The following is a 26,965-nucleotide window of genomic DNA, read 5'->3' as shown; positions in this document are numbered from 1 at the left end:
TATAAATCTTGAAAACGAGAAAGGGGGAAAAAGGAAAACGCCTACTTTGGCTGACAATTTGGTATATTTTGCAATCTGTGGTATATCTTTTATATACTAACATATTAATATACCAAATATGGACTTTGGTATTCTTAAAGTATTTTTGCAGTATATTAATTTGACAGATATTTTAATTCTTAAAGTATACCAAATAATTTACCGCAAAAATACTAAAATATACCGAAGGTTACATTTGATATATCGATTTTTTCGTTGCAAAAATAAATTAAATATAATCTATATCCAATTTAATACTCAAATATTACTTAATTTGGTATATTTTAAGAAAAATACCGCACGTTTTTGCATTTATTCAAAGTGGGTGGCGGGTAGCTTATTTCCCTTCGTTTTTTTCTCTGTACTCGCACTTGAACTAGCACTCACAGCACACACAATAGCATAAGCACACACACACACACACAAACAAGCAAAACAGCAACTCAAATAAAGCGAGCGAATTGCATTTTATTTTCGAACACATTCTGTTGTTTGCATGTTGCATTTATTGATGTGCAAACAGCAGTAAAATACTCAAAATGGCCAAAACTACATAAAAAAAACAACAACAAAGCAAAACACAAAACGTTGACTTCACTTTTCTGTATGGAGAGATTGTTGTTGTTGTTTGGCTTCGCAAATTTAATTAGTCCACACACACACACACACACACACTCACACATTCATAAATAAATCAAAAACTAGCATTCGCAAATATTTGAACACAAATATTTATGTAAATATTTCATATGCGAATTTAATATGTTGATCTTCTCAATTGCCTACTGTCTACTGCTTGTTTTCCACCACATCGATTTGCAATTCGTTCGGTGTCAACGACTCTTACAAGTCGCATCCAAAGCTAATAAATAAATAAATTAATCTGCTTGATTGTTTTTGTGGCTTACATTTTCTCAATTTTATTAAACTTAAGCTATTGTTATTCTATTCATTTAACAAATAATGCAAATTTAAATCAATTTATTGCTAACAACATTATTGCTGCATCGATTGTGAACTTTGACGTTGACGACAAAAACATAAATAGAAATTTCAACGATAAACTTTAATTTTCGAAATTAATTTCGAATAAAATAAGACTTGATTATCAATTAAAGTCCTTATAAAGTTCCCTCACAATAGTATTTTCATTGATCGATAACTGGTTATCGATAGTAAATGGTTAAAATGCACTAGTGTACATTAAATATTTTATTATTGATTTTATTCGTGTTTTTTTTTTAAATTTCGATATCAAAGTTTTTTTTACGAGATTTGTATATATAGACAGCAGTAATGTTATCGATAGTAAGTGCTCGAAATGCACAATTGGCTATCTGAGTCATTGTATTATATTATTAGAGATTTTATTCGTGTTCTCAATAAGCTTTTCCGATATTATATATCAATAGCTGTAAATGTATTATTTAATATAGATTTTATTTCTTTTTTCGATCAACTTTTCCGATATCATAGAGTTCCCTCACAATATAGTATTTGCAATTATCGATATCTGTATTGTTATCGATAGTAAATGGTCAAAATGCACTACTGACTATCTCGAGTTAGTATTAAGCGGATTTTAGTAGCTGAGTTTTGCCTTGGACTATGCAACTTTGTCTCCTCTTGCCTCTCTCTGTGTTGTCTCCACAACAACAGCTGCTGAATCGCTGCCAAGGACTTAATGACTGTTTTGTTGGCGCCACAGAAAGCAAGTAGAGAGTCAGTGATAGGAATTGGGATTGGGATAGAGATGATGCTGCTGATGGAGATGGGCAAACAAAAGGGGTAAAAGATGATGATGATGATGATGATGGCTAGATGATGCCAGCAGGCTGGCAGTCATGGCATATAGTTGCAGCCTCCATTTCTTGTCAGCGCACAGCTCGTCCTGTTACCGCTTCTCCTCTCCCTCTCCCTCTCTCTTTGGTGGTACGACAATCGTCGACCGTTGTCCGTTGTAGGTTCTCCGGCTGTCCAATGCTGTCTGATGCTTTTTGTCAGTATTTCAGTTCAGCTGCAGCAGCATTTAACTATAAGTAAAAGTTTTGCTGGTTGCTGCGCCTGATTACTTGCCACCCAATTGCAAAGCGAGGGAGAGAGAGCGAGAGAGAGAGAGAGAGAGCGAGAGAGAGGGAGATAGCCTTATATGTATGTTTGGTCTTAGCTGCTGCCTTCGTTGGCATTTGCCAAGCGCTGTGGCAAAAGACAATAGCAATCTCCTCTTTTCTCCTTCCCTCTTTTCACCTATCTCTCTCTTTCCCATTCTCTTTCTCTCTCACTGTTTCTCCTCCTCGCATCGTTGCTTGCTCTCCTCTTGCTTGCCATCATACTGCCTTCATCCTGTCGCCCTATCTTGGCTGCCTTGTTCCTTTCTTTTTTTTTTTTTTCGGTGCTGCTGGAAAAAGTCAGTGTAAATTATGAAAATACTCGTTCCTCGTAATTTGTTGAGCCTGTGTGTCTGTGTGTGTGTTGTCTCTCCCTCTCTCTTTCACTCTCCCTTTATCGTAGTGTGTGCTTCCTCTTGCTCTGGCAGCAAGTTTTCACTTTTTGCTTTACGGCATTTTCTACTTGTTCTTGCTTGGCGTTCTTTTCCCTTACTTGTGCTATTATAATTTTCTCTGTCACATTAAAATGCGGTTGAAATGAGCAGGAAATGCGCGCGAATTCTACTAACCCAGATAATCTCGGGGCTGATTTAAGCATTTTCGCCTCAGCCTTCACTACGTTTTTAACTGTTGAAGCAGCGTCGCTTAATTTCGCTGCATTTTTCGTTTTCGTTTTTGGTTTTGTATTAAAACATTCTGCACTTTTCATAATTTTCAATTTGGTTTGTTGCCATTGTTGTTGTTGTTGGGCGTTTTTGTGTGTGGCAGCGAGCTCTTTTTAATTTAATGCAACACGCAATTATGCGCAGCCATCTTCGGGCTGCCGCCTGCTAATTAGCCGCCAACAACGTAAGCGTTCTGGGTGTGGGCGTGTCATGTGGGCGTGGACATGAGCGTGGGATTTTATTATGACGGCGCTGCACGCGGCGTATGTGTAATAAAAATGACTTTGTATTTTGGCTTTTAGCGACTGTGTGTGATATAACAACTAATCTCGCTGTCTCTCTCTTTCTCTTTCGGTCTCCCTCTCTCTCTCTCTCTCTCTCTCTCTGACACTACAAAAAGTTGGTCATTGTAATTGGAGGGCGTTCAAATGTTTTGTAGCGGACTCTCGCTCGCTCGCTAAGCCGCAATCCGTGCAAAAGTCCTTTGTTGGCTTATTTATTTATTCAGTTAGCCAATTTTTGAGGCCTGCCAACAGTGCAGTGCTGCAGTGTTTCATTTTCTTTTTGTCCATTGTCCATTGTCCATTTTCTATTTTCCATTTGCCAGGCAGCTGCATCAAAAGTCCGAAGCCGTAACTATTTCACTTTCAAACAATTAAGTGCAAACAAATGAAAAAAAAAAATCTCAATGGAAATCTCAACACAGCTAAGCGTTTTAGCAATGCAGCGAAAATAGTGCTGCAAAAGTGTTGAAAGTAGTGTTGCCTAATGCATAAAATATACACACTTGGGCATTTTAAAGTTTTACATTCGTTTTGTGTGGGCCTTTACATTAACTTTGACTTCAAATGAAGTGTTCGGCTAAGTAATCTTTCCTAATGAGAGAATATTTATACAAAATAAAAAGAAACGTAAGTGTTGGAAAATGAATAAAATGTTTAAGTGCCAGGGAATCTGTAATGGAGTGGAATATTTGGTATGCGAGTTTATGCTCCTGTGTTGGTAAATACTAGCTTTGCTAGAATGAGTTTGCGAATTGAGGCTATGTGTGGCTAGGTTTGGTAACACTTCTTTCGCACTTGCTCTCCATTTAAGTGTGGCGTAAGACAGACACATGTGTTAAATAATAGAGAAATAATTATTATGAGCAACAAAGGCTGAGAAGACTCGCTGCATCCGCCAGAACTTAATACTGGACGTCAAATCCAGAAGCATGCGACTGACAGAGTCGGCTTGCTTGAGGATGAAGCTGATTCTTCGACAGATATATAAACAAGACAGCGACAATCGAATGTGCTCGACTGTGAGATACCCGCTACACATTTTGAATAAAAGCAAAATATTGCAAACTTAATTTTAAAATATATGAAAATATTATACTACAAAAATACAAATAATATATCAGAGGTTATATTTGGAAAATTGATATAGCACTACATTCAAAATGTACTATAGAGTATATATACTATATTGTCAGCTAAAGCAACTAAGACCCCTAATGTAGGCGTTTTTTCCTTAAACAACTTTTACAATTCTTATCTGATCGCAACTAACTAAAGGAATTATCAAGACTATAGATTTGAATGTACCAAAAATCTATCTTATCGTTGTCATTCGATTTTCAACGATTTGCGTATATACAAAACAAGTAAGAAAGTTACAGTCGAGTGTGCTCGATTGTGAGATACCCGCTACCCATTTTTAATAAGGGCAAAATATTGCGGTACTATTTTCAAAATATACCGAAAATACTAAAAAATACTAAAAATATACCAAATGGTATGTTTGGTATATCGATATAGTACACCATTCAAAATATACCATAGACGGCACAATGGGCCAGATTGTCGGCCAAAGCAACTAAGACCCCTAGTAGGTAGGCGATTTTGCCCATACAAAAGTATTTCTTTAATAACTTCCACAATTTTTATCTGATCGCAACCAAATTTTCAGGAATCATAACTATTACAGTAATTATTGTATATACCAAAATTCGCAAATTAGGCTTGTTATTCGATTTTTATGATTTTCGGGGGCGGAAGTGGGCGTGGAAAAAATTTGAAACAAACTTGATCTGCGTGCAAACATAACAAATGCTGTCGAAAAAAAATTATAGCTCTATCTCTTATAGTCTCTGAGATCCAGTGTTTTATACGGACGGACAGACAGACGGACAGACGGACTTGGCTATATCGTCTCGGCTGTTGACGCTGATCAAGAATATATATACTTTATAGGGTCGGAGAAGCCTCCTTCTACCTGTTACATACATTTCATGCCGGCACAAAGTTATAATACCCTTCTACCCTATGGGTAGCGGGTATAAAAATAAACACATGCAATGTTGGTTGTAGAATCTTCGATTATTAAATATGTGGGATATTTTATAATATGTGTAATAAAACAGTTTGATTAGTCTAATTCATACTGATTCCTGCTGACGGCTTACTACGTTATGACTGACTATTGTACTACTCTTCAACGACTGATGATCTATTTCGCACGACTGCTGTTCTACTTCTTAAGATTTATTTCTGACGACTGATGATACCAACTTATTACCTATCGACTTGCTATCGACTAGCCTCCACCTTTGTTACATGCATACAAATTAAACAGCAAAATGGAAATGTTATCGTCGACAGTTATCGCCTTAATTCCTTGGTTAAACAGTGCTGGCAATATCTTCCCTACATATATGTACCATATATGCAATTGAGCAGTAGCTCTTGCCAATTGAGATGATAATTTTGCAGCTGCTCAATGCAGGACAGAAAGAGAAATGCGTGTGTGTGTGTGTGTGTGTGTGTGTGTGGGGCATGCAGCATGTAGTAGCTGGGAGATAATGCCGATTGCAGCCCGTAGCTTTTAGTGATATATTGATTGGGTGCGTCGTACGCATTGGACATGTTCCGGCATAAATGTTCCAACTAAAGGCGCACGCATAATGCTAAAAGGCCAAAATGAACTGGCACAAGGCAACTGGAAGACACAAGCACAAGGCACGATTGTGGCACGGTAAGTGGCAGCGATGACCCAACGGTCCTTTTACTGCCAAAAAAGACTCCAGAGAGAGAGAGAGAGAGAGAGAGAGACAAGGAAAAAAAAATGGAATGGGAGCAACAAGGGACAACAGCGTGTTTGGCCATCTATTATGAGGAGTCAAGCACGTCCGGTCCAGAGCACTGGCCCTCATGCCGTTGTAATTTGTGCGTACTTTACGAGCCGCTGTTTGTCGACTATTCCCCAACAGCAGCAGCAGTAGCAGTAGCCAAGCAGTAGCTGGAGTAGCAGCTGACCCTTTGCAGAAAACCCAACAACATTGTGTGTATTGTAAACCTTTTAAGGCACTCTGTATTAGCTGCTTTGGCTGTTGCTGTTGCCGTTGTTTCGCTCCTCCCCTGCATAAGTCGCAGTTCAAGTAATCCCCGCCTTTGCACCCAGATCAAGCTTATTAGGCACTATCTTTCCCACTCTCCCTCTCTCTCTCTTTGTGTCTTGTGGAGTAGGTCAAGCTAACGAAATATGCTTCTTATGTGTGTGTCCGCTATAATTCTCAACTGTTTCTTGCTCATTTCGTTTCCTTCTTAAAACACCGACAATACCCCCATAATTCGCAAAAAGCTTTCTCCTATGTTCTCTTTTCTTTAATTTCAAGAGAAATATGCTCTGTTACTCAGAACTTAAACTAAAGTAAATGAAATGTTAGCGTTAGATTGATTGACAGATAAATTGATTTGATTGATAGACGATTTATTGATTGTCTGATTTCTAAAGTGTAGACTTTCCAGTCTGAAGTGTTTATTTAGAGCCTTACTAAAATGTTGATTGAGAGATTGAACTATGTTTTTGAAGCATTAGTTAAATGGTGAATCGATTGATTGACTGATTCAGATGTTGATTGATGAATGAATAGTGATTGAATGATTTATAAAATGATTATTACCCAATAAAATAATCATTTTTTTGTAACTCGACAATTGATTGACAGATTGAAGTGTTGATTGAATACCCACTGATTGATTGAATGACATATTGAAATGTTGATTGATAGAATACATAGTGATTGATTGATTTATAAAATTACTATTACCCAATACTATAATCTTGTAATTGGTAAATTGACGATTGATTGAAAGATTAAAGTGTTGAATGAATACTCACTGATTGATTGATTGACTGATTTCTTAAATGTTGTTACCCATTAGAAGGGGAAAAGTTTGGTCTGAAGTTTGTATATTTATTTTGATTGATTCAAATGTTAACAGATTGAATACCTAGTGATTAAAAAATTCTATATGGCGATTGATTGACAGATTGATGTGTTGATTGATTGATTGACTTATCTACAAAATATATACTACTTAATGTAAAGGAGAAAAGTAGAGACTAAAGTGTTTTGTTAAATGACACTATTTGAATATATCGACGATTCATTAATGTGTTGATTGAATATCTATTTCCAATTGATTGATTGCCAAAGTGATTAGCCTATACAATAACAAATAACTTCTGATCACTAGAAGTTAAGGTTGACGCTGAGTAATTTCTATTGATGTTGCTCTCATGAATTGAGTTATTAGATGAGATTAGTTTTGGAGAACTCTTTATGCACATATTTCTTGGATGTACAAACGAACTTCAATGAGTCGACACATTTTCATGCCCTGCATACTCGTATAAGGCGAAAGAGAGGCAAAAGGCAACACGACAGACGACGACGACGACGACGACATCATAACAATCTACGATAAATGAACTAATCCTCGCTAATGGTGCCCAGTCAGATTTGTAGTCGCATTCCAAAGTGTGTGTGTCTGTGCCTTACAATCACTGAGTTTTGTGATTCGGAAAAGCAAACTCAAAGGCAACTTTCATTTCGATAAATTTAGCTGTCGCAACACACATACACACACACAAACAGATGGGCAGGCTCGAGCCCGTAAGTGGGCAGCCCCGGCTATGAAGTGACAACGTCATTGCCATGATGAGTAACAATTTTGCGAGCACTATGCGAATGAGTATGAGTATGAACCTGAGGTTGAGCATATGAATGTGCTGCGATGAGATGACTAGATGAGCATAACAACCTGCTACAGCTTAGACTACAGTGATCTCTGCCGTCCCCTCTCTCTTTCTCTTTCTCTTTCTCTCTCAACTCCAACTCCATCTTCAACTCCTGTTGCTGTTGGGGGCCATTTTTGCATTTCACTTTTACAGATTTGGCACTCAACGTCATTGAGCCATTTGCACATAACACACTTTTGACATCGCTGGCGCAAAAAAAAAAAATGAATGTCCTTAAGCAAGCGCGTTAGCTGCTTGACTAACAAAATACCCTGTGTTTTATGACTTTCAATTATTTGGTTAATCGATATTTTCATTGAGTATTATATTTTTAATTGTGTGAGAACTTTAATCTTGATGGAACTTTAAAATAGAACAAATTCACGAAACTTTTAAAAAACCTCAAAAGTAAAACTTGAGTGAATTTTAATCGTCACGTTAGTAAAACCGAAATTATATATTCTATTTTAAATGCTACTTTCTCTATAGTTCACACACTGAAAAAAGGCCTGTTTCTAAAATTAATGGCATTCGTCTAATAAGAGCATTAGTCGAAAAATCCCAAATCCTCAAAACTAGATAAAAAAATACTAAATTTGGGTTACAAAATTCTGTAATCCATCAAAATTTCTATAAAGTTTTTATCTAGTTCTAATTGCTTTAGTTCATAGCTAAGTTAGTCGAGATTTGGCGAACTGTTTTTCATTTGAAGTCTGGGAAAGGAGATCCTGGGTTCAATATGCAACTGAATAACTAATAATAATAATATGTTTTTAATCTAATAAGATTTTGGTCTTAAAACTATAAGAAATTTTCGTTTTCTTAATAAAAACTTGGGTTTTATGTTATATCAAATGTTCTTGAAATCAAGATGTGTTTTCTAACATTAAAATGTGCATGTTCTTGATCAGAATTGTTAGAACTAAGATCAAACGTCAAAAGAGACTTAAAATTGTGCATACCCTTTACCAGGGTATGAAAAGAAGTAGTAGCTACTAGAATGTAGACGCGAGTAAATGCAGACGCGATGAGTTGGGAGATAAATGTGTGTGGCACCGGGGTTGGCAACAGACTAAAGCTGGGGCGAGAGCGATTGCGGCATTGAGATTGGGGTTATAACTGGAAGGGGGAAGTGGGGAGAGGGATCCGGGGTCGCGGCTTAGACGCAACACACATAACGGGGTCGCGTTGCCACAGTTACAGCTACAAGATTCGAGTAGTTGTTGCCTTTGTGTCTGTGTGTGGCTGACGAAGCCGAGTGACAGCTTTACATCGCTTCTCCAGCTTCGACTTTTGGGTGACATTAACGCGTCACAAGCTAAAGCCAAGTCGCAAAAATTTGATTGCAATTAGTTTAAAAACGTGACAACGCGACGGCGAGGACGAGGACGAGGAAATATGGCGAGTATTCGAAAGCAATTAAAAGCTTTGTCAATAACTTTTGGCCAAAAAGGATTTATTGAATCAACTTTGGCGCTGTCATTTTCGAGTCAGGGCCTCAAGTCGCGTCGCATGAAATTGAAATGGCGGCCGATTGACGCTTTGCTCGTTTCGCGTTGTGCGTTGCCAAACTGATTACCAAGGAAGGCGGGCGGTAAAGCATTTAGGCCGGCATTATGCATATTGATTTAAGCAGTCGAGACTTTATCAAAGTGACACGAACTGTGACGCACACGCCACTGACAATTGACAAACAATAGACAGGGAAATTGTTGTCACGGGTTGCTGCCAGGTTGCTGTTGCTGCTGCTGTTGCCTGCCACATGCCACTTGCCAGTTGCCACCTGCCACATGCCACATCTGGGTGTGACAGCAGATTGTTAGGCAGTGGAGCATCTATAGCGATTAGTTTATGCCGTCGCCAGTTGATAAATGCGATATTTACGTTCCATATTAAAATGTTTGACAGCCCAAGTCAAACCAGAGTGCCTCCATCTTCCTCACTCTCTGTCTGTCTGTCTGTCTGTCTCTTTCTCGCCCTCTCTCACTCCCACTACCATTGACCAGCTGTGTCCATGTCCTCTGCCTGTATCCTGCAACTGCGAGAGTTTTCATAAAGCCTGAGCGAAAAGTTTGGCTTGCGGCTTTGTTGTTGCGTCCCCTCAAAAAACTCGACGTATTTATTTTTGATTAACTTTCCCGTTTATTGTTTCGCTTATACAACAAAAAAAAAAACGAAGAAGAAAACCGGCAACAACAAGAACAATTGTGGAGAGAGGGAAAGCGGAAAAACAATAAGGTTATTCACAGTTTCGCAAAAGCTTTTTAACTATGGTTTCACTTCATTCGGAAAATTTAATATGTACTCGCATGCTACGAGAGAGAGATTTTATTTCATCATCTCATGCTCCCCCAACATGATTTTTGCTCTAATCCTAACAGCACTTTAAGCTTAATCGTTTTTTGCCACAATTTCACGCGAAACCCTGCAATTGGGAACGCCTTAAAGATTTGGGTAAAAGTGTTTGTGGTTGTTGGAATTGATTAATGAAATGGGCAGCTAAAAGTTTCCCAACTTTCAATATCGATTGTTGTCATCGATAGCTGATAAATAGCGTTCCGTTTTGCCTCCTTTCGAGCTGCTTATAATTGACTCAAAATAAGCGTATCACGTGAAGGCCAAAATATTCTAGTAAAAATAAATTTGCTTTCTAATATTTCAATGCAAGCTGACTTGAAAATTTCAAAGCTGCCTATTAGTTCGAAAATCAAATGCATATCGATAGTTATGTGCACATTTTACTATCGATATATATTTGTAAAGTATTTTGTACTTGGTTGCTTTCTTAAGCAATAACTTATCAATCGCTGCTCGAAGCTATGGCTTACAAAAAAGGTATTAAATTCAAAGTTTAAGATATGTATATATCGATACACATACTATCGAATATATATTTATGTATATAACCAATGAAGATTACTTAAAAAAGGTATCATAGTAAACATATTAATAATTCCACACAAAGCCACATGCAAACATCGTCAAGCTTTATAGCAGCGCTTATGTGAATGAATACTTATCGATACGCATACTATCGAATGTTTATATATATCCCATGAAGGTAAAAATATCGATATCTACGCACACTCACATATATCAATAGTAAAGTCTTTGGCCAACATCGTGACTGTTATTCATGGCACTTTCGAATGCATATTCGTATAGCCAATGAAGGTTAGTTCAAAAAATGAATAGTTACACCCACAAAGATATATATCGATATCAAAGTATTTGGCGAAAATCGTCATGTTATAGCATGCATATCTATACACTTACTATCGATGTATTTGTAACCAATGAAGGTTACTTAAAAAAAATATTATACTAAAAATATAATTAAGTTACACACACACATATATATATCGATAGTAAAGTATTTGGAAAATATCGTCAAGTTTATGTTAACGAAAACATATCGATACACATACTATCGAATGTGTATTTATATAACTAATGAAGGTTCCTTAAAACAGGTATCAAAGTAAAAATATCAATAGTTAAACACAAACACATATGTACATCGATAGTAAAGTATTTGGCAAACATCGTCGCTGTTATCGATAGCGAGTGCATTTCCCAAGTGGCAAGTTTGAATTTCGATTGTGGGCGAAAATAGATGTGAGTGTGGGAATTTTTTTTTTTTTTGTATTTTTTTTTGTGCTTTGTGTGTTTCTTGTGCTTGATTTGGATTTGGCCTTGTTAACAAGCGGTTAGAGTTGAAGTGTGTGTATGTGTGTATGAGTGTGTTTGTGTGCCAAATCCGCAGTTGTTGTGCCTCGTTTGAGGTAGTTCTTGTTGTTGTGCCAAGTCAATGTTTGTTCTCCGTTGTTGTTATTGTTGTTGGTTGTTGTTTGTTGCCGTGCCAAGGGAACGCAGTCGGAACGCAGAACGCATCTGCTGTTGCTGCTGCTTTTGGCCCCGGCTACTGAGCTTGGCATCTTTTGAGCAGCAAAACGCGGAATGCACGTGGTTTGCTTTTGTGCGGTAGCTTTGACTCTCCCTCTCTCTCTCTCTTTCTCGCTCTCTCTCTCTCTCTCAGTGTCTGTGCTTCGTCATCGTCGCGACTTTTGTGCCACGTTGCAAGCTGCATGCTTTGCTTCTTTTTGGCTGCTTCGCATTTTCATTTTCATGTTTTTTTTTTTTTTTTTTTTTTGTTTGCGTCGTTTTTGTATTTTTGTTCGTTTTAATATTTTACGTGTCAACTTCTGTGTGCCAACAAAAAAAAAGTAGTGGAAAAATGTTAAGAGAATGGTGACAACAATGTTGCGTAGACGCTTATGAGAAAATGGCAGGCCTTCGTCTTCGTCTTCGTCTTCGTTTTCGTGTTGCGTCTCCAGGCTTCTCCACGCTTTGCCAAAAAACACTTCCTTCATTGCCCCGCTGCGTCAGCGACTTTGAGTTGGCAGCAGCAAAGTTTTGCGCTCGTTTTTGGCCTTACTCATGTCCGCCATGTCTTGCCATGCAAATTAATGCACTGTGCGATGGTGTGTGACATGATGCGAGTGTGTGTGTGTGTTCCTTGTATAAGCATGTGTGCGTGTGTGTCGAGTTTGGCATGCGTTTGCCAAGTTGGCTGCCAGTTTTTCAACCAAACCAAATTTTTGCTGATTAGAGTCTACACACACACACGCATTTGCATAGGATATGCACACACACACACACACATGCATACATGCATGCAGATTGACACATGAGTTATTCACCATGTGTGTGTGTGTTAAAGTTTGTTAGCGTGTGTTTGGCACTTGTCTTTTTGCCATTACTTAGCTGAGTTCTTTTGCAGCTATGCTGCTTCCTCCAAAAATACCCTGTACTTATCACAATAGGGGTGTGCCACACTACAGAAAGCTTCTATAACGATTTTAGCACCGAAATTTATACTTATGACTTTCTTACTTGTTCAATTTATACTTTACTTTTGAATGATTTTTAGTATCTATTTTGAATATACCCTCAAAATACCCTGTACTTATCACAAAAGGGGTGTGCCACACTACAGAACGCTTGTCTAAAGATTTCATTACAAAAATGTATACTTATTTGTTCGATTCACTTTCAAGTTTTTAGTATATATTTTATACTACCTCAAAATACTCTGTACTTAACTCTAAAGGGGTGTGCCACACTTTCACAAACACTCGAGACAATATTTGTGAACAGAATTCAGCACTGTTTATTGCACAGAAATATATACTTTTGGCTTTCTAAATTTGTTTGATATATGCTTTGCTTTCAAAATTTAGATATATATTTTAAAATACCTTAAAATACCCTGTACTTATCTCAAAGGGAGTGTACCACATTACAGAAAGTTTGCATTAAGATTTCAGCACCGAAATTTATACTTATGAATTTGTTCGATTTATGCTATACTTTCCAAATTTTAGTATGTTTTGTATACCATAAAATAATATAACAGTCAAGCTTTAGTATTGATATTTGCTATAATTTTAAAACTATTTCAGGTTGTTTGGGCTAAGAAATCTTTATTGGAATATTACATTGCTTATATTTTTTTGAAGCGATGATTTATCTTAAAATTGTTGGATATGCATCTGGCAACCCTATTTGTGTTCATCTGGGCACACTGTCAATAGGTATATATTAAATTTTAGAGGGTATTTACAAGTCGTATTTACTGCGCTGCTGCTCCGGCAGCTTTTAAGTAAATTGCTTATGAATTCGTCGATAACTTTGCTGCTGCAGCTGTAACCACCAAAATTTTGCTTAAATTTATATTGCTCAAAATTCTTCAATTTTGCAAAAGTCTATCTCGCTCTAACTCTTCCTCTCTCTCTCTCTCTCTCTGTCTCTCTCTTTCATTTTGCTTTGGAAATTTGTGCAGTGAGCTGCATTTGCATTTTTAGGCATTTCACTTGGCAAAGTATTTAATTGATTTTCACTGTTTGCGTCGAACTTCAACGAAAAATTCTATTTGGTTTCTGAGTATGCCGATAATATTGTAATTTTACATGGTATAAATGTTTGACTTGTCTATAATTAGCAAACAAAAAAGTTGCTAAATGATTTCGATTTAGAAATTTCATTCGCATTAATGGCAAGCAAAAAAGTGCTGTGCATAAATCAAGCAATTGACATTGGCAACAATTTAGTTGGTCTAACTAATTAACTAATTGACTGCATTATTTATTTATTTACGCACACTTTACGCTCTTTGAGCAATTTAATTATAATAATGAAATCACAGACACACATCGGGCACAAACCGATCTTAGTTTGAATTTCCAAAATGCGTAATTTTGTGGGCTTCCGTTTGACCCACAAGTTTTTGAGCGAAAAGTTTGTCCATTTGTGTGTGTGTGTATGTGTGTGTGTGGGATTCTCTCATTAGCATTATAGAACAGAGATAGAGATGCGGAAATGTATGCATAGTTGAGGTTATGCTTGCCTAGGCCAACTTACGACTACACAGAGAGAAAAAATCTAGATCGCAAAGTAGATTTCAAATCTAGATTTAAGATTTTTTCAATCTTAAAAAAAAACAATTTGGAAATAAGATTTTTTGGTTGTAAAAATTTTTATGCTAAATCTGCATTTCAAGATTAAAAACATCTTATTTTAAGTCAAAATTGATTCAAGATTGTTTTATTATAGACTGAAAATATTTGATTTAAGAATAAACCCTCTTAGTTAAATATTGATATCGAACAATCTTGATTCACAATGATGACTTTATTTCATGTTCAAATATATGTTTGTGTCTTGCATTGAGCTGGAGTAACTTGGCGAGTTCAATAATTCTATTTATTGTTTAAGTTATTCAGTGTGCCACAAGTTAAACTGAATTGAATTGCTTTTACTGTTTGTTCAATCTATTCAATTTTCACTACTATCGATTGTTATTACTATCGATAGTTTTCATGCATACTATCGGTAATCCTTTTTCGATATGCCAGTCGAGCGAGAAGTGAATTGCTTTTGATGTTCGCTTACTTTATTATTATTCTTAGTTCAATTTTGGCATCAACGACTCTTGATTCAAGAATTAATACTTGATTTTTGCATGTTTTTTCTGTCTGTGTACTAACTATGTAGTTGAGCTGGGGAATTGAAACCGGAGCAGCCGAGGAATCGACTTCGTTTTGGGGCTTGTCGCTTGCCATACAATATTTATGGATTGCAATGCCGGATGTCCGGTATTACAAATTATGCGCGTTGAGCGCATTGAATGAGTTATGTGCGCCCAACCGAGAGAGAGAGAGAGAGAGAGAGAGAGAGAGAGAGCGAGAGAGAGAGCGAATGTGTGTGTGTGTGTGTGCCACAAGAAACTGGCAACGCTTATATTATTTTATTTACGAGAATTGTGGCCTATCTTTCGACAAAGTTGCTGCAAAAGCATAAAACTTGCTCTCACTCTCTATCTATCTTTCTCCTTCCCTCTCTCTCTCTTACTAGCTCATCCCTTTTCTCTCCTCTCCCTCTCTCTTTATCTCCTACCATCTCTCTCCCTTGCTTTATTACAGTTGGTCAAGTGTCAGCATTAATTTATTGTTGCCTTTAAATGTAATTATTGTCGCATATTGGCAGCGTCATTACATTTGCTCTGTGTTGTGTGCTGCCAACTCGATCCAAATTGAAGCCCTGCCACCATCCCAACCCTGGCAAACGTTGGCTAACCGAATTGATTAAATGCAATTATTTAATGAGCTTGCCACATGCATAATCAACTCGCATCGCAAACTACATTCTATCATGTTGTAAACATAATGATTTCTTTTCATATACTTAGTATTATTCTATTATTATTCATTTTGTTAGAACTGCATTTGAAATCACATTAATTTTTGCAAATTACAATGCATTTATTTATTTAGATTTATTTACATAATGGATTTGCTATTTATTATTATTTTTTTTCTTTTTTTTTTTGGGAAAATCATTTATGCCAACAAATAATGTTTTAATCGATGACTTCTTTGATTCAGCTGTAGGGTATTTTTTTTTTTGTGTTGTGTATTTGCTGTCGTTTTATTGTGTTGTTGTTATTCGGAAATTGTTCGGTGAACTGTTTATTTAAATGTTTGTTAATTTGTCAACAGAATGCACATTTTGACATCTCATTTGGTTTTGGACAAACTAATTGAACTGTACTCGTTAACGCATTCAGCTAATTTACACAAATTATAATTGCAATCAGCGGCAAAATTTGTTTATCTGACTCCATTAACTTCACTTCAATATCTGTGAAGTTCGTTTATTAAATTTCAGTTTTTTTTCCCCATAAAACTTTGCACGTTGGTCAGTTTATTAAAGCAACAAAACGCTAGTGGAATAACTTTGCTGACACATCGAGAGAAAGGAAATGCAATTTGTCATAACTTCCCAACTAGTTCGATATTGTGAGATATAGACAAAAGTGCGTGAATGTGCGAGTGTGTGTGTGTGTGTATGTGTGTGTAGATACAATTGGTACAATCGTACAATGAGCATCGACAAGAGAAACGCATAATTAATGAGCGCCCTTATCGAAAATAAATAGCAAAATAAATCAAGCGGCTGTAATTAATTTCTGAGCCGACATCTTGATGCTGGCCTGACTTCGATGGCGACTTATTTAAATTAATTTGCCATTCCATCAATAAAATACGCAAATATAATGCAAAACCTATACGTATACAGCTATGTACTTATATATATATATTGAAAAACAACACTTTCAAATGTTCTAACGTCGTAATTCGATAGCATTTCATTGCAAAGGATTAAGCAAAAGTTAACCTTGACTCTGCAAAATAATCTTTGCGATGCTGACTTCATTTTGTATTCAAATATATGTTTGTGTTTTGCATTGAGCTGAGCTCATTAATTCTATTTATTGTCTAAGCAATTTGGTGTGCAAGTCAAGCTGAATTGAATTGCTTTTGCTGTTTGCTCACTCTCTAAAATTTACGCCACTATCGATAGTTTTTTTTTACTATCTATTGCTAGTATTTAATGTTTATATGCATTCCTATCGATAATTTTAATGAATACTATCGATAAAATATTTTCGGTGTCCAATTGCATTTGCTTACTCTATTGAATATTCACTACTATCGAAAGTTCTTCTAGATGGATAGTATTTGATGTTTTCATGTATTACTATCGATAGTTTTCATACATACTACCAATCATCAATTGTGCTATAAATTCAATTATACTCTATTATCGATGGTTTTATAAAAATTAATTTTTAATATAATATATTACTATCGATAGTTTTAACACTAGATCATTTGCATGTAAATTCATTTGTACTTGGTTACAACTTTCGATAACTGAATCGATTAAAAGCTGTACAACTTGTAGAGTATTTTGCTAGTACCCCATTTTCCACATCAATTAGTTTTAACGACTTGTTTTATTGACTAGCAGCACTTGAAAGGCAACTGAATGAAATTGTTTGCTTACAATTTCAGACTTTTTTGACAGCTGCGTAATTAAAAGCCGATATATACTTTAGAACACGTATATAGTATACAATCGTAGGTATGTAGGTTATATTATTTATGAGCTGAAGGCAGCTGAAGGGTGAGATTGTGACTCGTTTTGTTGAACTTACCTGAAAGCCATCGTAGGTCCAGGAGCCGAACTTCATTTCGCAACGCTGATCGTCGAAGGGGAACCAGGTGATGTCAATTTTGCACGTCGACTTAAAGATGCCAGGCGGCACGTAAAGGCAACTGCCATTGTTACGTACCACCACGTTGGTGGCGTAGGTGCCATCGAATCCCTCGTCCGCACTGCAAGACAGCAAAAGAGAGAAAGAGAGAGAGAGAGAAATGAGATAGGGTGTAAAGTTTGCAACAGACATAAGTAATGGCTATAGCTACTTCAGCATGTAATATGTACATACCTAAGTGCTCAACGTGTCTCTGTGTGTGTGTGTGTGTGTGTGGGCGTATGCCTGTGTGTGTGTGTGTGTGTGTGCAAGTGTGTCTGTGTGTAGTTGGTGTTAGAACTAAAACGGTTACGTGTTTGGCCACGTTGACGCATTTAATAAGAGGCAACCTTTTTACAGTCGGATTCCCGCAACGGCGGCGCATATGGAAATTTATGTAGCATACTTTTGAGCATAAATCATTTTTACATTGCCAGCTGCGTCGCCCTCTGTATGTGTGTGTGTGTGTGGGCTGTGCCATGGCACTGATTAATGATTAATCCATAGGCAATGCGTCGTCTGAGTTGCTTATGCTCATTTCTTACGGTTCAATTTTTAACGCTCGCGCACAAACTAATTTAATATTTATTAATTATACCCAGTGAAGCGTTAACATCGGGTATACTATAACTGCAATTGAGTTGCGCATATATTAACAAATTTTATAGAAAATAGATATACACAAAACTGTTATATTAACTTCATTACTAACAGCTACGTACCCAAAAGTTTCTACTGTCACAACTTATGTAAATCTGTTTAATAAATTATTGTATACAACTCAAATATAAAAGTGCTGTAGCCAACTGTTATACACCATTGTTATAATCAATTGTTTACACGACCAATTAATAAACAGTTTTATATATAGTAATATATAATATTTATAATATTTTTAGTCTATTATACACAACAGTTACACACAAATGACGTAAACAGTTACCTCAGAAAACTATTATACAAAATTGTTCACAACTGTTATAGATCAATGTTACACACCACTGTTATACATACAACACCACACTATACTGTCATACACAACTATTATACAAAATTCTAAATGACTGTCATACACAACTGTTATACAAATCTGTTATACGTCCGTTATACAAACCTTTTCTATGCAACAACAGCATTCATTCGACAGTTGTTACAACAACAGCTTGCACATAATGCTTCTAACAACTGTTATACGTAATGAATACAAAAATTTTATTGCCAACAACATTTACGCGAAATTAAAGATTTTCTTGAGCCACAAGAATCTCATAAATTCCATATTTATTAATTTATTTATTAGGTTTTTTTTGTGAAATGTTTTAACTGTTGTTCTTTTTTTTTTTTTGTGTTGCCTTTTTCGCTTTCGTCATTATTTCTCATATGTGTGATGTCTGCTCATATGCTTGAGCTCATCATACTCCATTGCCTTGCTTTCCCCTGGCCAAACGCTGGTCATGTCAACAGTAAAATTATGATTCATTATGTTGGCGTGCCTTCTATTGTAGTCACATCATCAAAATCTCAACCATCTTGAGACACGCAGGAACAAAAGCAAAAGCTAAACTGAAACTGAGACTGAGTGAAGACTGTTGTAGCCTATCATAAAATACTTATATTTATATATGTTTGTATACGAGAGAGTGTGTATTTGTTTTTTGCTGTTGGCTTTTACAGCCTTTTGCTGGGCATTGTTCTTGCTGTTCACATTATGTGTCCCTTTAAGTGTACCCCGCTCTCTTAATTGTACTTGTCCCCTGTTCAGTGTGGAACAATTCGGCTCTTAGCTTCTCCCTTTCATTGTTTGTTCCACACAGCAAGTCATTTACTTTGCCATAAAACTTGCCCAAATACGCATTAAAATTTGTGCGTTTACTGCTGTGCCAGCTGCTCAGCTCAGTGTTTGCTGCCGTCGGTCATCATCAGTCGTCGGATGTCGGTTGTCGGTCGTCGGTCATCAGTTGTCCCACACTTTATTTGCCATAAACTAAAATGCCACTTATACAATTTTAAAGAGTCGCTGCACAGCTGCAGCATAATAGATTAGACGACCGACCAACGGCAGCGATTAACATTAACATCATCATCATCATCATCGCACATCGCAACGACAGCAGTTACCTTTTCTTTTCTTTTTGTTTTCTTTTATTTCCTCCCTGTGGCATACACAAAAACTTATCTTTTGAATTATACTTATGTTATGTGTGTCAAGTCAAGTGTGAATCCTCATTTACTTAAGTGCATTGCCAAACGGAGCAAAATAACTTGACGACATTGCACATCAGCATAGCAAATATATCATTCAAGGTGATGTTGGATTGGATTCTATATATAACAATTAATGCTAGATAGATTTTTGTCATTATTATGCCGTCTGCAGGAAATACGTAACTGTTATAAATGACAGGTTGAATAGAATTGTACACAACTGTTATACACCACTGTGATACACAGCTAATTAATGAACTGATTTATGCGAGTTTATATATATACAGCAATTTTATAGCCAACTGTTATACACAACAGTTATACACCAATGATGTAAACCATTATGTTAAGCAGCTGTTATATAAAACAGTATTCAACTGTTATAAACAACTGGTATACTCTATTGCCAGCCCGACGATTACACAAAACTGCTATACAAATCTGTTATATACGTGTTATGCAAATCTGTTATACAGCAAATCTGTTATACACAACATAAACAATCGATCGACAGTTCTTACAACAATAGCTGTGTGTAACAGGAAGAAGGAGGCATCACCGAGACGATATGGGACTATATCGCCGTATGAACATATATCTCAGAGACTATAAGAGAGAGAGAGAGAGAGATTTTTTTTGCTGCAGTTCTAATGTTGCATTTCAAGTTTGCACATTTTTACCACGTCTAAAATCGACTAGCAAGTGTAATATTAAAACTCAAGCCGCTGCTTTACAGGTGAAACTTGATAAAGAGACGATAAATAATATTTTTAACAATATTAAATAAATAGCAAGACTTTTTGGTTCAAGTATTGACAGTAAGCCAACTGTATGCACATATCGATGAAATATTATTGCTATGTGCTTTCAGGCATAATCGATAAATATTAATGAGAAATCAATTGAAATTCAATGGCATATTAAAATGCAATTTAAATAAATTATTCTAATTAGTTGCAAAAGAAAACAGCAATGAAAATGTATATTCAACTAAGAAAGTGAAATGAACTAAGAACGGTTACTGATACTCTTTCTCATATCAAATATCAAAATTGCAATCTAAAAAGAATGACGAACAAAATTTTAATTGCAATGGCAATTAATATAAAAATACCGTAAGCAAACAATAACGAAATGCGAGTGTGTGATGTGCGAATATGAATGAAATGAATATTTGTGTATTTGGTTAGCGGCACACAAGCCGCAACAAAACCACAATACTACTTCTTTGTGAGAGTATCAAATGGCGGCAATGGCGAAATAAAACATGTGTGTTGCTCTGCGGTTCAACATATTTCCATATATATTACAAAACGTTGGTGCGTTGCTTGGGTTGGGCTGGACAAAAGGATGCTGCCATTACAATAAAATTGATAACAAATAACAAAAAGCGAACAAAACACAAAAAAAAAAGTGAGAAGGGGATCCGAAAGACATGGAGGAGTGAAGCAAAAAGAATATGGTAAGCGTAGGCAAACAAATGGCAGCTCATAAACCTGAAAGGGATTTTCGTTACAAAAAAAAAAACAAAAAAAAAAATGAAAAAAATAAACACAATTTCGTTATTATCAAAACGTTGCAAATGCAAATAAAATTATATGAATAAAGCAATAAAGCCACAGCCGCAAAGCCAACAAGCAGTAGAGACCCGAGGGCCAGAGAAAGAGAGAGACCGCAGGATTTTATTGCGGAATTATAAAGTATTGCAACTGGTCATAAAAACCGAGTAAACTGGTGAAAAAGATGCAGGAAGGGGGGCGCAGGCAAATCGACCCAAAAGCACAATTCAATTGAGTTATCTGCCCCCCACCTCGAACCCCCGAACCAGGTGGCAATGCCACAAACACACGTTCTATACGGAGCAGAGCACACAGTCTTATCATGTAAGCCGCAATCTAACATCCAAACATAAGTAGGTGCCAATATATAATAAGTGTATATCGAAGATGTGCCTAAGTAGCCGCCAAATATGCGATAACAACTTTGCGTTTCATTTCGTTACGTTTCACATTTGTTATACCTGTTTCCCATAGGGTAGAAGGGTATGACAGGCAATCTGGTATATTTTGACATCAATGGTATATTTCGAATGTCGCAATATATCAAGTATACCCTTCTGTATATTAATGTGGTATATTTTAAGAATAATACTTATATACTCTATGGTATATTTTGCACGTATCACTATATCAATATACGATATATAGCTTTTAGTATATTTTCAGTATTTTTGTTGTGTACTAATATAGGGTAGAAGGGTATGACAGGCAATATGGTATATTTTGATCAATGGTATATTTCGAATGTCGCAATATATCAATATATCAAGTATACCCTTCTGTATATTGATTTGGTATATTTTAAGAATAATACTTATATACTCTATGGTATATTTTGCATGTATCACTATATCAATATACGATATATATCTTTTAGTATGTTTTCAGTATTTTTGTTGTGTACTAATGTGTGGTATATTTCGAATGTACTACTATATCAATATACTAAATACAGCGTTCGGTACATTAATGTGGTATATTTTAACAATAATACCTTTGTTCTTTATGGTATACATTGAATACAATACAACATCAATATACCAAATATAGCTTATGGTATATTTAGTATTTTTGCGTTATATGAATTTGATAAATTTTAACAATAATACCGCACTGCTTTACTTTTATTCAAAATGGATAACGGGTATCTCACAGTCAAGCACAGTCGAGTGTAGCTTTCTTACTTGTTTTTTACAGCTTGTCATCGTGCACATAAATATTTTGCAGCTCATATACCCTGCAGTCATCAACGTTGCCAAGTGGTTAAATGATGATGCAGAATTGTGGAGCATTCTCATCATAATAAATGTGAAGAGAGTATTTGCAAGTCGGATGGTTAAAAGATGGTTACCATGACGCAACAGGAAAGTTGTTGTTTTGTACGCATGAATAAAGAATTTGAAAAGGAATTCAGAATATTTGAATTCTGGCATACAGAAATACTTTAAATAACAGAAAATAGTAGAAAACATTCAAAGACGATTCCTAACTAATTAAAATATATAAAAAGTGATTTAGGAGTATTTTATACCACACCTAAAATACCATATGTAATATAGAAAATACCAATTCTGTTTTTTTTTATGGTTTCATTCGTTAAAAGCCAATTCCTTACTATTTAAAATATACATAAAATATGATTGTCGTCACATGATTAATGAAAAATACCATTAGCAATAGAAAATACCAACTCTGTCATAATTGTTGAATTCATTGGCTTTAAAAGCCAATTCCTTACTAATGCAAATATATAAAATGTGATGGTTTTCACATGTTAAAAGAGTATTTTATAGCTCATCTAAAATACCATTTGTTATAGCAAATACCAACTCTGTCATATTTGATGGATTCTACACTCACCTGTTATACATGAGCACATCCGGTTTCCATAAACGATGCGGTGGTATACGCAAATCGCGAACGCCGCCAAATTCACTTGAATTCCAACGCAGATTCATATCATTCCATTCCTGTAAGAAAAAAAGATGACCGAAAAATGGGAACAATTTAATGTGTTGTTCACAAAACTGCAAAATGCCAAGAAATTTTCTATTGTTGTTTTGTTTTTGTTTTTGTTTTGCTTTGTTTGTTTGTTTCTCTGTGGGTGTTTTTTTGTGAGTGGGAGTCGGGAGGAAGAGTGTGAAAAAAGGGTCAGAATATTGTACAAACAGTGTCGGAGTGTCAACAAAAGGATTCCTGTCGTTGATGTCCGACTTAATTAATTACAGTTTGTAAATACGGAACGGAACGGAACAATACCAAATGCATGAATATTTATTCTGTGCAGTGGCAAGCTGAGCTTGGAATCTGTTTCTAATTTCGGCAAACGCTATCAATTTCATTTAACACCATCTCATCCACACACTTCCGTTCTATTTTATATGTATGCCATTCTATTCAATATCGACCACGAATGCTTTTTCCTTCACAAACAAAAGCATATTTATTGCCAAAGCCAAGAATTCCAAGCATACCTTTTGCCACTGGTTTTATTTAATATTTTTCTATTTTCATGTATTTATTGTCTATTTGATTTCATGCATTTGCATTTATTCTGTGGCTGCACTCGCAAGGGTCTTTTCGTAAAATGCCGGACAAACACTTTATTTAATCACCTTTGCAGCTCTTTGGGTGCTGCCAATTAAATTCAATACTAATATTTGGAAGCACTAAAAGTGCGAAAGTGCAGCTTTTGTGTACTTGCATTTTAATTTGAATTAAAGCCCCCTAAGAGCTACAAAGAGTTTGATTGATTGAGAAACGAAAAACATATTCAAAGAAAATTATATATATATTCAGCTGAGAACGTTGAAATAGCAGTGCTTTAAAATGGAAAAATACGACGGAACTTCGAGACAAAATTCTTTTTAAATAATTCAACGACTGTAAATTTCAAATAGTATTAATATTTTGTTTTTGAGAAATTAGGCAAAATATACACATTTTTAATGCTATTATTTATTTATTGCACATTAAGTATCATAAGAAAATAATTTTTTTTTTTTTTTTTAATTTTGAAGGTTTGATTTTTTTTGTAAACATAAAACTTTGTTTGTTGCGTTCGCAGTTGAAATTTTGGACAAATATCATATATTAAGAATTAAGCAAAATATATCTGAAAATATCTGGAATATATTTTTCGCATTTTCGTAAATAAAACAAAAAGTAAGAAATCTAAAGTGAAGGGTGCTCGACTTTAAAATACCCGCTACCCATTTTTAATGAAAGCAAAACATTGGTGGTATTCATTTTAGAATATACTTAGAAAATACTAAAATATACTGAAGCGTATATTTCGTATATTTTTATCGTAGTATATTAAAAATATACAAGATTGTCAGCTAAAGCAACTAAAAGATATTTCTTTAATAACTTCGACAATTTTTATGTGACATCAACCAAATTTTCAGGAATCATAAAGATTAGAGTTTTTATAGTCTGTAATCGCAATGCAAATATATTTTTAAAGCGAAAAATGTGAATGAATTGATTAGCTTATTAATGTAATCCTCATTGAGCTTTTGCTTTAGTTGTTTTTATAAATGCTTGATTGATTTGCATTTTGAGCACTCTTAAATATTCCCCATTATCCATGCATTGCGCTTTTGCGTGTGTTATTAATAAGCCACATATCAATTAGCCGTGACCAAACACAGTTTCTGAGGTTGCCTCTAATTCCTGCTCTCTCCCTCTCACTCTTTCACATTATTTGTCTATTTCTTTCTCGCTTGGCTGTGGCTGCTTGGCGGTGGAGGAGAAGCACGTATGTGAGGTGCCTTAATCATCAATCATCGTTAAGTGCGCATTTATGGATAGATGGTCAACCACTTCCAAGCTTCACATGTGTGTGTGTGAGCGTGTGTGGAGAGGGAGGGGGAGGGGGAGGAAGGGGGCAGTCGTATGCTTCAGGCATATTGTAATTGTATTGGTGGAGTTGTCCGACGCTTATCGTAATTAAATTTGTTGCTTTTGTGACACTTAAGGCGATTAGCGCATCGATTCCTTTTTGCGGGGTGAAGGAAAGTGCGAGGTGTTGTCCTTTTTCACCTCACCTCACCTCGTAATTCCTTATTCTTAGTCTGTTTGCATTTGATCGTATCGATTAATCATATAAGTGGCAATTGCCATCCATTTACCTTTTTGTGTTGTGTTTTTGTTGCCAGTCCCTCCCAAAATTATTATGTTTATTATGCGTATTAATCATGTGCTGTGTAATATGACCTTGCGACCTCGTTTTGGCCACGTGTCTTCGACAAATTTTAATGAAATTAATTTCTTAACATTTCGCCAACAACACAAAACACGACAAACAATCTACAATTAATATCAGCAATTATTTCATTCAACTTATGGACTGTTCCACATTTCGCGTATCGTGCGTTTAATCGCATTGAAACCTTTTAGTGGAATTATTTTTGCATTTTTATCTAAGCAATTGGCCAAGGCAATTGACATTGCAATTTAATTAGGAATTCATTTTGGGTTGGAATTGGAATACGATAATCAAGAATTGAATAATCTTTCTGTCTGTCCATTTATCAAATTAGATTGAAATTTTCAATATTTACATAGAAATTAAAAAAAGTAATTAATAAATTGTTGTAGTTGAATTTATAATTAGGTTGATTTAATCAAAAGAAAAATTGTTTTTTGCCAAATATATATATAGATATAGTACCGCATTCAAAATATACCATAGACGGCACAATATACCAGATTGTCAGCCAAAGCAACTAAGACCCCTAGTAAGTAGGCTTTTTTGCCTATACAAAAGTATTTCTTTAATAACTTCCACAATTTTTATCTGATCACAACCAAATTTTTAGGAATCATAAATACTACAATTATTTTTATACATACCAAAACGCTAGCTTTAAAATTACGCTGGTTATTCGATTTTTTTTATTTATGGGGGCGGAAATGGGCGTGGCAAAAATTTGAAACAAACTTGATCTGCGTGCAAACATAACAAATGCTGTCGAAAAAAATTATAGCTCTATCTCTTATAGTCTCTGAGATCTAGGTGCTCATACGGACAGACGGACAGACGGACGGACGGACAGACGGACAGACGGACATGGCTATATCGTCTCGGCTGTTGACGCTGATCAAGAATATATATACTTTATAGGGTCGGAGATGCCTCCTTCTACGTGTTACATACATTTCCTGTCGGCACAAAGTTATAATACCCTTCTACCCTATGGGTAGCGGGTATAAAAAAACGCATACTAATGTCAGGTCTTAGCTGCTTTGGTTGGCAATTTAGTATATTTTGTACTCCATTGAATGTCTATTTAGAGTGTTGCACAATATCGATATACCAAATATAGCTTTTGGTATATTTTGGTATTTTTCCAGTTTTGCTTTCATTAAAAATGAGTTCCGGGTATCTCACAGACTCGACTGTTGTTTTCTTGCATGTTTTTTTTTTTATAATTATCATGTTTTATTGTTACATTTATAGTAACGTTGCTTTAATCGAATGCAATTTTAAATTAAAAACACATAATTAGATGGCTTTAATCCAAAAAAACTTTATATCTAAAAATATAAAAAACAATAGTTGATATGTAAATTTCTTTATGCAAATCAGATTAGCAATGAGCATAATTAGAGGCCATGATCAAAAAGAATGTCAATTATGATACTCATTGGCTA

At 35.6% G+C, this 26,965-nt stretch overlaps 1 protein-coding gene across 6 annotated transcripts in view; it reads right to left on the bottom strand.

The window, feature by feature from the left end:
- The window catches only part of LOC117578239 (neuronal acetylcholine receptor subunit alpha-7), a 217,152-nt gene that overhangs the window by 39,872 nt on the left and 150,315 nt on the right, over nucleotides 1–26,965 (bottom strand). For all 6 annotated transcript variants that reach the window (XM_052008699.1, XM_052008696.1, XM_052008698.1 and 3 more), the window contains 2 exons: nucleotides 23,165–23,274; nucleotides 17,442–17,622 (listed from right to left, as the gene is read on the bottom strand). In XM_052008699.1, the coding sequence (XP_051864659.1) occupies nucleotides 17,442–17,622; nucleotides 23,165–23,274 (291 nt within the window). The remainder of the gene's footprint in view (nucleotides 1–17,441; nucleotides 17,623–23,164; nucleotides 23,275–26,965) is intronic.

The sequence above is a fragment of the Drosophila albomicans genome, chromosome X (genome assembly GCF_009650485.2).
Source record: "Drosophila albomicans strain 15112-1751.03 chromosome X, ASM965048v2, whole genome shotgun sequence".
In the NCBI taxonomy this organism is placed as follows: domain Eukaryota; kingdom Metazoa; phylum Arthropoda; class Insecta; order Diptera; family Drosophilidae; genus Drosophila; species Drosophila albomicans.
This window is presented reverse-complemented; position numbering and strand designations above follow the sequence as displayed.